General features: G+C 35.5%; 1 protein-coding gene across 1 annotated transcript; it reads right to left on the bottom strand.

The window, feature by feature from the left end:
- Positions 1–7,429: 7,429 nt before the first annotated feature.
- LOC123664242 (leucine-rich repeat-containing protein 71-like) lies at positions 7,430–8,748 on the bottom strand. The gene has a single exon (XM_045598835.1). It carries the CDS (start codon positions 8,746–8,748, stop codon positions 7,483–7,485), a length of 1,266 nt encoding a protein of 421 aa, XP_045454791.1. The 3' UTR covers positions 7,430–7,482.
- Positions 8,749–11,591: the final 2,843 nt, after the last annotated feature.

Here is an 11,591-nt window from a genome sequence, read left to right as displayed (position 1 = left end):
TTTTTTTTTCGTTTGCCTGCAAACACAATTATATTTCGTTCACAGACCATGTAGGACTTCTCTGTTTAATATTTAAAACATTAAAATACAAAAACTATTTGTAATGTCCATACAATTATAATTTAATACATAAGGTTATATTTGTAAACTACTTTTGAAATAATTTATTTAAGACATGCTATACAAGGTGGTCGTGACAATACGACAATAATTAATACTGAGTATAGCTAGTAACATTCTCAATTAGCCTGCAAAAATTAAATTAACTAATATCTCATAGTTTAGTCACAAAACACTTTTCTTTTTTTATAACTAAAACATCACCCCATATCTGTTATTAAGCTGTCATCATGGCCGACACAAGTTACGTATTTAAAACAATTTAAATAAAAGTTGTAAATAATGTAATTTCACTAATCGTGCTACAATTTAACGCAAAATAAACCTTATACCGTTGTTCATAAGACACTAGAATTAATATGTGGAGAGGTAATAATTGATTTGCGCTTTCTTTCTGAAATATTTCGACCGATTTCTTTCGTATTTCGCACATCGTAATTCGTAATCGTAAGTAGGTCAGTGTGTCGCCGACTGCCGTTAGCCTGTGACGTGTTAAGCTATTTGATACCTCAGCGCTCGCGCAACATTCGATCTAGTGACGCCATTGTTTAAAAGTACTCAAGTATATTTTTTTGTTACTGTGAGATATTAGACGCTTGAATTAAGTGAGATTAAGTGAAGACACATTATTTAGGATATTTATTAGGTAAACTGTGCGAAATTAGACGCTTATTTTGTGTGCAAATAGTAATATTTTTAATAAAAATGCCTCGCTATAATTATACGGCTTCAGAGTACACCGATATGATATTAATTTATGGAGAATGTGACACAAACGCTGCTTTAGCGATTCGTACATATCAAGAGAGGTATAGGCATACCCGTGTTTGTCCAACAAATGGTCGAACTATTGTCAAAGCTATCCAGAGGCTTCGGGAGAATCAACCCTTAATCCCACACTCAGATTGTGCTCCTCCGCAAGTCAGAGTGAACTTGGATGAACGGATTCTAAATCATTTTACTTTAAATCCAACTACGAGCTTACGTAGAGTAGCTCGCCATTTTCGTGTGCCCCACTCAAGTGTGCACAAAATTTTGAAACTCGACAAACGTAAGCCTTTTAAATACAAAAAAGTACAGGCATTGTTAACAAGAGATATGTCTACCAGAGAAGAATTCTGTAACTCAATGTTACGAAAAAATGAAGAAATCCCCGACTTCCTCTTCAACGTAATGTGGACGGATGAAAGTACTTTTACCAAGAACGGTTTATGGAACCGTCACAACTTAAGGCACTGGAGCACTGAAAATCCGCAACTGACAAGAGACAGCTCGCATCAGTACAGATTTGCCATCAATGTGTGGGCTGGTATACACAGAAATACAATAATTGGGCCCATTTTTATTGATGGTAATTTAAATGCGGAGAAATTTTTATTATTACTCAATGAAACAGTTTCAGAGTACATGGAAGAGCTTTCTCTCGATGTATATCGACAGACGTGGTACCAATTGGATGGTGCACCTGCACACTCGGTGACTTCTGCGAGAGCACGTTTAACCGAGATGTTTGGAGAGCGATGGATCGGCCGTTATGGCCCCACGAGGTGGCCACCGAGGTCACCAGACCTCACACCACTCGATTTTTTTTTATGGGGTTACGTTAAAAATGATGTTTACGCCACGGATGTAACTGATGTGGACGACTTAAAAAATCGTATAATACGATCTTTTGATAAATTAAAAAGTATGGCAGTTAATGGTGACCTGTTATCAAAAGTGAGAAATAATATTTTACGTAGATACATTTCGTGTGTTCGAGTTCATGGTGGACATATTGAGAATTTTAAAATTTAATATCTTTTAATGTATTTTGTATGTGTTAATTATTCTGACAATCAAAAACAAATAATTGAATAATAATAGTGTCAAAGTATTGCGATGTATTGTGTTACAGCGGCGAGAGGCTACCTGCCCGCCCGCCTTTAGTCAGAGGTCAGTGAATCTAAATTACAAATGGCGTACTATGTATTTTATTAATTTGCGATATTAAGTTTGTTCGAAAATTTCATTTTTTCAAAAACGGTTCAAAATATTTTCTGATAGTTTTATGATATTTCTATATACCAATACGACCTGTGTTTTCATTTATTGTCGTATGGTCGTGTACACCTTGTATATCAAAGAATTGTCAATCAGTAAAAAAATAAAACCTACATAAAGTTATATTTGTAAACTACTCTTGAAATAATTTAAAGACATGCTTTATATCAAAGAATTGTCAATCAGTAAAAAAATAAAACCTTATTATATTACTGATAAAAATTTCACGAACTAGGTTTTGTAAACAAAATACGCTACTCTGTTTCCCGGGAATACCATTAAATAACTTTCTAGCTAATGATAAATATGGACCAGATTTATTTAATTCCTGTCCTTCCTTATGCATTGTTCTATTTCGTGCGCTCACAGCACGAGTACCCTCTACGTGAGAAACCGTTTAGACTTCCCTATTCAAATGTTGTGTTACAATTTATTAACAAATATACGGATACATAGTAATACGTCAAGTCTTTGTAAACTACTGCGAGTCATTGAAGTTGCATAGATTAATCCTGGCTTCGGATATAAATAAAATTTGCTCAGAAAATAAAATAAATACTCCCCGCCGCCCAGAAGAAATATTAGCCAACCCAAGATTTTTTAAACCAGTATTCAAGTTTATAAGTTCGACAGTAGAGAAGATATAATAAGGAAAAAAAAACTGAAGTGTAGAAGTTTTTGTTTATAATTATATACATAATAAAATAGTAAAAATTTGTACAGATTAGAGCGAAGGACTCGAATCCAGCTCTCAATAAAAAATAAAAAAATTGTAAACTATTACGATGTTGCTAATACGAGTATCTATAACACTTCTTAAACGCTCTAAGTTCTCTCTCTTATCTACAAGAAGCCTAATCTCTAAGATCTTAGGTATATATACAAAATTCTCGTGTCACAATATTAATTACCACACTCCTTCGAAACCGTTGGACCGATTTTTATAAAATTTTGTTTGCATATGGGCATATCATTAGAATCGGCCTACATTTATTTTTCATACCCCAAGTTATAATGGGGGGAGGGATTAAGGGGTTAATAACATATATAGCAAAACAATGTTTGCGGGATCATCCAGTTTTAACATACAATGATAAATTTTTAGGAATGAGTTTTAACGGTTTTAAAATTTAAAACAAAATAAACGTAGATTTTCTTATTTTTACGCGAATATCACTCATTACAATGAAACTGATAACATTTCGGATACTTTACAGCAACCATGTTCACGGGAGGACTAAACGTCGGACATCTAAATGTGTTTGCTCGCAAACGAAAAAAAAACGACTTCAATTACATCGACAAGTAATACAACGTAGATCGACGAAAAAATAGTCAAGCAACTACGCGTTATCAAAGATTACTCAGAAAGTAGTTATCAGATCTCGATAATCGATCTCGATATATGTGACCACATGATAAATATCAGCTTTCGATTAAATTAAAAATTATCAAAATCGGTACACCCAGTAAAAAGTTATTGCGAATTTTCGAGAGTTTCCCTCGATTTCTCTGGGATCCCATCCTCAGATCCTGGTTTCCTTATCATGGTAGCAAACTAGGGATATCCCCTTTTCAACAAAAAAAGAGTTATCAAAATCGGTACATCCAGTAGAAAGTTATGCGGTATAATACAACGTAGGTCGACGAAAAAAGCGTCAAGTAAAAACGCATTATTAGATATAACTCGAAAAGTAGTTGTTAGATCGCAAATAAATTTAAATGGGACCAATTGACACACACCACCTTTCGATTAAAACAAAATTTGTCGAAATCGGTCCACCCGGTCAAAAGTTCTGATGTAACATACATAAAAAAAAAAAAAAAAAAAAAAATACAGTCGAATTGAGAACCTCCTCCTTTTTTGGAAGTCGGTTAAAAACTTAAAGAACCGCGATAAAATCCGAAAAAAAAAATCATTGTAATAAACGTAGATTATTTTTTTACCCAACAGGCGGGGACAAAATTTTATATAAAATACATTTATGTAACTACGCATAAATGAAATGATATATTCGATATAGCATTAGAGAATGAGATGTCAGGCTTTTCCGCGTGTTTCTCATATAGCCTGTATCATCCCACAGCTGAGCAAAGATTTTTGTGCCTCTGAAATCGAAGTGGATACCTGGATATCTCGATGTTTATATTAAAGTACTATATAACTTTTTAAAAAGAAATTTAATTAGTTTGACTTGATTTACGGGCTAGGCACTAAATTGTAGCTTATATTAGCATAATTTATTTATTTGGTTAACCAACGGTTGTTTTCATTAATTCATACTAAGTTCATTAATAAATTATAATGATATACAAGGAACATAATAATGTACATTTGTTGCATTATAATATTGAAACTTGGGACCTAATGCTCAAAAATATCTATCCCATTTAGTATTTACTGTTTGTAAAGCGACCGCTTATAACTATAAATAAATATTATTTAAGAGAAGCCTTCGTTTCAACATTTAATAACTGTCAAACTATTCGTACTTTGTAGTCGTAACAACGAAGATAAACAATAAAACGATCAATCTTTAATTATTTTACTCAACAGATAGGTATAACAAAATAATAATGTCAATTGAAATGAACTAAACTTGAATCATTCATTCCTTAAATTGACATAACAATTGCTTGTGTGAGCAAATCCTAGAGAATCGGTTATTATATTACATTAGAATATTTATAAATGGAAATATAACTAAAAAACCTATAGTTTGATATGATGACCAAATGTACCCATTGGGTTTCAGAAAGACGCTCATTACGATTACGACAATTTCTCCATTATGCGTAGATTGCGCAAGCGCCGAAGCCGGCCGGTCCCACGCGATGTCATCTGCGGTCCATTGTGCCAAGGGGAGGAAATTAGATAAAAACGTTAATAAATACTTAGGCCATTTGACTTGTGTCGAAATAGGCCTAAGCATTTCTAAACAACTTTGTAAAGACCTTGACATACACAATAGGTTTAGTTGTTATTTTAGCCACTGTAATAACTAGGAGGAACATATTTTACTGTATCAAAAGTTATCTCCATTTTTTTGCTAACGATAAAAGTCTAAAAAGATAATTGAATGAATAAGTTAAACATACTTATCTAATTCTATGTCACTTGTTTTATTTTCAGTGCTACTGGCAATAGCAGTTGCTCAAAGTGGATATGAATATAACAAGCCTGGGAGACCATTCGGACCGTCGACGCCATCTAGCGGAACTAGTTATCAACCAGGGTCTACAAGTACATATCCTGGTTCACAAGCCTCTCAAAATTATCCAAATACACCACGAGGTGAATATCCAAGCACTGGTCAAGGTTCTACACCAAGCTATCCATCTGGCCCTTCCAACTACCCTTCAAATAATCAAAACTATAATCGACCTTCATCAAAATATCCAGGACAGTCTTATCCAGAACAAATTCCAGGTGGACCAACAAGCTCATCTGGTTATCCAGGTCAAGGCACAACTTATCCAGGCCAAAACTATCCTGGACAAGGACAGAGTACAGGACGCCCAGTATTTGGACCGGGCGCTCCTGGTTTCAGGCCTGGTGGACCCGGTACACCCGGTTTTGTCCCAGACGATGGTACTTATGAAGGTGGCGATTATTCTGCCATACCCGGTGAACCCGATAGAGATTATCCTGTACTCTCGTATGTTCCTGAAACATCATTTAGATGTGATGCTCAACCTTATCCAGGTTACTACGCTGACGTCGAAACCAGATGCCAAGTTTTCCATGTATGTGCTAACAATATAACGTACGACTTTTTATGTCCTAATGGAACGATTTTCTCTCAGGAGTATTTTGTTTGTGTGTGGTGGAATCAATTTGACTGCAACTCTGCCTCTAACTTTTATGAACTGAATGCCAATCTTTATGATTACTCTATAATTGGTTCTCAATACCCAGAACATGGTGGAATACCCCAAGGTCCACAAGGTTCATATCCAGGTATTACAGGCCCCCAAGGACCATCCACTAGTTATCCTGGCGCTCCAGGTATACAAAAACCTAGTTATCCAGTTTCTACATCGCAAAAACCAGCTTATCCAGGTGTACCTGGTGCGCAACCGTCAGGTGGATATCCTGGAGCACAGCAATCGGGCTATAGACCTACCAGCTCCGGTCTACAGACTGGATATTATCCTAGTAGCCCTGGAACCCAAAATCCAGGTTACCCTGGTGGCTTGGGAGCACAACAACCAGATTACCCCAGTGGTCCCGGAGGACAACAAACTGGATATCCCAGTCGCCCTGGACAACAACAACCTGGTTACCCCAATGGTCCAGGAGCACAACAACAAGGCTACCCTAGTCGACCTGGTACAGAACAACAGGGTTACCCTAGCGGACCTGGTGCACAACAATCTGGCTACCCTAGTAGCCCTGGTACACAACAACCGGGCTACCCAAGTAGACCTGGATCGCAACAACAGTCTTATCCTAGCAGCCCCAATACTCAACAACCAGGCTACCCCAGCGGTCCTAGCACACAAAGACCCGGATCATATCCTACTGGGCCTGGAACGCAGCAACCGTCTGGTGAACCAGGATCACAACAACAAGGATATTATCCCAGTGGCCCCGAATCGTACCCTAGTGGTCCTTCAGGGGGTTCATATCCAGGAAATTATCCGTCACAGGGTACAGAAAGCTCTAGCTCACCAGCATATCCAGGTTCACAAAGTACCACAAGCTATCCTGGATCAGGTCAAGGATATCCATCGGGAAGACCTTCAGGACCTAGTTTCCCATCAGGTCCCGGGGGACCAAGCAACAACAATTATCCAAGCTCTCAACCTAACAGAGAATACCTCCCACCTAGAAACTAAAAACGAACTTCGATCTTAATATATAATGAACTAAGATTTTTTTCGTTACTTTTAAGTTTACTAAATCGAGTAAAACGCCACAAACCGTACAGAATAGATTCATGTTCATAAACTTTAGTCAAAACGTTGATAAATGTGAATTTCGGTGTAAAAATTATGTATCACTTAGTTTGTATACTTAATACTTACACATAAGTACCTATACTTTATTTAGTTATTCATCAAAAATGAATTGCAATATCCTTATTAATATAAAATAAATATGTATTATACATAAACAACTAAATATGTTACAGCGAAAGTTACTAAAAAGCGTTCAAAGAACAAAACATTATAATTTGAAAACTGTATCATTGTAGCATAATTAATATTTAGTTTATAAAGTATTAGGAAAGTATTTTATTTTGTAAATAAAACAAAAATATGAATAAAATAATATATTATGAGCAATTGTTCGTGTATTTTTTAATTTGATTTTCACGCCTTGTCAACTTTCAAAGAACGACTTTTCCGACGAGTGACTTCAGAAATCTTACTACTTAGTTGCCACGCTTTTCTAATCATTAAATCACTAATAGCTGTCATTTCTGTACAATTTACAGGCACATTATTACCGTCGAGTAAAACTTTTATAAGGCCCATCTGGTTTGAATTTCTCATCACATCTTGATAAACTAATACTCGATATAATTTCTTTATTGTCAAATAAGATAAATTATTATAAGCTAAATTCAACGAAGCCAGAGACATATTTCCAAAACTATAAATGTAACCGTCAACATTTTTAACAAAATCTGAATCAAATGGATCGATGAAGGGACCTAGTATCTCAGCAGTCATCATATCTGCCTTTGTTTTAACAAAGTCTTCGTTTGCACTTGCACTGCTAGGTCTTTGTTTTTCTTTTCTACCACTAGATTTACTTTTTAAGGTAGTTGTGGATGTTTTTCGCCTTCTTGACGACGATTTACGACTGATTACGCTGATTTGGTCGACAGAATTATTACAACATTCTGCTAAATATTTCAAATACAAATTCTGTTTAAGTTTGTAATACTCCAAACGCCTTCGTCTCATGGCTAATAATTCGTCGCAAGTTAAAGGAAATTCAGTTAATATGTCTAACAAGTAACCGGCACCGTAGTCACTGATGTGGTTGTCAGCTAAATTTAAATACCGCAAATGTCTATTAGTTCTCAACGCATCTCCGAAATATTTCACTCCTTCATCCGTTATGTGGTTAGAGGATAGATTTAAAAGTAACAAATTGTCAGCAGTAGCCGTGTGGTGTAGTTTTAAAGCTATAATTTCGCAGGCGTCGTCGTATATCTCACATCTACACAATGAAAGACTTCTAAGATTTTTGCTCTCGAATAGCATACTATAATCAGGACTTCTTAACACAGAACCATCAAGACATAGGTCAGTTATCGTAGATACATGTAGCATCTTTCCCAATTCATAAATAATATACATATTTATTCCACAATTGCTTATACTTATTGATACAATGTTTCTGTATTGCGGTATTAACAATCCAATTATCTTGAGAAGTATTTGCGGTAATTGTTTAATGTTTGTTATTTTTAGTTCTGTTAAAGAATTATATTGGTCATACATTAACGTTATAGCTATGTCATTAACATGAGATGAAGATGCGGCGGTTAAGGAAGGAGTTTGGTCGGAATGTGCGAGGTCATCAGGACTTGACTCCTGTATCTTCTGTTGGGTTACCAAACTCATACGTTTTGATTTAATTTTACTCTCCGTTTGTTTTAATGATTTGTAATATTCGTCTAAATAAAAGAAAGAAAAAAAAACTTAAAATAATTGTGTTTGCTCACAAACGAAAAAAACCGACTTCAATTACATCGACGAATAATACAACGTAGATCGACGAAAAAATAGTCAAGTAGTAGTTACTTGACTATTTTTGACGTTATCAAAGATTACTCAAAAAATAGTTATTAGATCTCGATAAAATTTATATGTGACTACATGATAAATATCAGCTTTCGATTAGATTAAAAATTATCAAAATCGAAAGACACAGTAAAAAGTTATTGCGGATTTTCGAGAGTTTCCCTCGATTTCTACGGGATCCCATCATCAGATCCTGGTTTCCTTATCATGGTACTAAACTAGAGATATCTCCTTTCCAACAAAAAAAGAATTATATAATCGGTACATCCAGTAGAAAGTTATGTGGTATAATACAACGTAGATCGACGAAAAAAGCGTCAAGTAAAAACGCGTTATTAGATATAACTCGAAAAGTTATTGTTAGATCTCAAATAAATTTAAATGGGACCAAATGACACACACCACCTTTCGATTTTAAAAGAAAATTTGTCAAAATCGCTCCACCCAGTCAAAAGTTCTGAAGTAACATACATAAAAAAATAAAAAAAATACAGTCGAATTGAGAACCTCCTCCTTTTTTGGAAGTCGGTTAAAAAATGCATTTTACTTATCATATTTTACTCATAATATACAAATCGATGTAGTAAAAAAATACTGAACATAAATGAATACTTGAAAAATCATGAGTATAAAAATTATTAAGATCTAAAAAAAACCATGTAGCAATGCGAAAATTTGAAGATTTAATATTATCCATTGATCATGTAGGAGTACTGTCTGTATGCGACAGTCTCTATACGCAGCTAGCAGTAATTCTGCTTTCTGCTCCGGTGGTTGTGGGATATCGATCCCGAATATATATATATATACATATCTCAATTCTTTACCTTAGGAAGAGACGTCCGTGTGTGTGTTTGTTAAAGATATTTATTTATTATTGATTTCCCTCAAACTAACTACCATATTAAAATAATAACGCACCCTGCTTCGTTTCTTTCCTCACAGTCACAATGTATGGACAATTAAACTTCGCACAGGCCATAAGTATCATATTATCCAAGCTTTGCATGTTACCATCAAAAATTTTACCAGACCTTGCCGTACGAACTGATCTAATTGATCGCAAACTCTTCGTCGATCTCACGGACTTCATATGGTTATAAGTAATATATAATAAAATAAAATAATCGTAAAAAATAAATAACACAAAATATAAAATAATTATTAAAATAAAGAAAAGTCTAACAAAGAAAGCTTTTTCATTATCAAAATAATCAACAAAGATGTCAAAAATGTCAAGTGACCATTTGTATAACTTTTTTTTAAATCAATTTAAGACTAAAGAGAACTTAGTATTTATTAGTCTTAACAAACATTATAATTATTTATATACATATAATAATAATTAACAAATTATTCTAAAGTTTAACCAAGATACGATCACTTTCAAAAATGTTTTTTAAAATCTTTTAATTACACAAAAAATACTATAGGTAGGCCTCTTTCTCCATGTAGGAGAAGGATATCAGAGCTTAATCTACCACGCTGATCCAATGTGGGTTGGCGAATATATTCCCTACTATGAGTAACGATCGCTATCAGTTATACATGATAACAACCGGGACCGACGCGCGACTTCTTAACGTGCTCTCCGAGGCACGGTGGGGATGGGAGGCACGAGGACTGCATAAACACCCAGACCACGACCAACATCGGTATGACCAATACAAATGTTTGTCATGTGCGGGATCAAACCCGCAACCGTCAGCGCAACATCCACATACCAGTGCTGTGACTGTTATGCCAACGCGTCATCAGCAAAATCAAAGCTCTGCTCAATATTCAGCTATGACCTTAAAGAATAACATAAGAATGCATTCCTTTTCTTGCCAAGTTTCTACACATATATAATAAAACACACACACACACACAATTAAAATTTTAAAATATTTTTAAAAATAACCGTACGCGTTCTTGGAAAGAAGAAAAATTGGATGTAACAAAAAGACAGTATTCATAACACTATTCAATCAATCATTACAGCCTATACAGTCCACTGCTGGACATAGGCCTCCACAAGTTTACGCCAAAAATAACGTGAACTCATGTGTTTTGCCCATAGTCACCACGCTGGGCAGGCTGGTTGGAGACCGCGTCTTCGGCCTGTGTATTTCAAAGCCAGCAGTTGGATGGTTATCCCGCCATCGGTCGGCTTCATAAGTTCCAAGGTGGTTGTGGAACCTTGTTATCCCTTAGTCGCCTCTTACGACACCCACGGGAAGAGAGGGGGTGGCTAAATTCTTTGGTGCCGTAGCCACACAGCACATATATTCATAACACTATTAAACCTCAAAAATCCTGAACTAAAATGTATGACCATTAAATTTTGTTTCCAGTCGACTAAATTAGAGAATCAAGTGCGAGAAGGACTCGCGCACGAAAGGTTCCGTACTATTGACTAGGTAAACAACAGTAGGACACAAATTTCATATTGTAACTAGCTCGCCTTGCTTCATGACGTTATCGCTACCCGAACGATCGTTGTCTAGAACCTGCCGCCCGTCGCGCCGCCTGCGCTACACCGCAGCGTTCCCACAACAGCTTATAAACTAAGTATAACTATTTCAAGCGTTTACCTGGTGCTGATTTTAATATCGGGCAAAAAAATCACTTTTGTTGTATGAGAGCCCCCTAAATACTTTTTATTTTGATTTTAGTATTTG

Source organism: Melitaea cinxia, chromosome 21 (assembly GCF_905220565.1).
Source record: "Melitaea cinxia chromosome 21, ilMelCinx1.1, whole genome shotgun sequence".
Classification (NCBI taxonomy): Eukaryota; Metazoa; Arthropoda; class Insecta; order Lepidoptera; family Nymphalidae; genus Melitaea; species Melitaea cinxia.
The sequence above is the reverse complement of the archived record's forward strand: the minus strand, read 5'-3'. Positions and strand labels throughout refer to the sequence as shown.

Excerpts from the sequence above, each read along its gene's own strand:
- LOC123664242 (XM_045598835.1), bottom strand. The coding sequence starts at position 8,748 with ATGAGTTTGGTAACCCAACAGAAGATACAGGAGTCAAGTCCTGATGAC.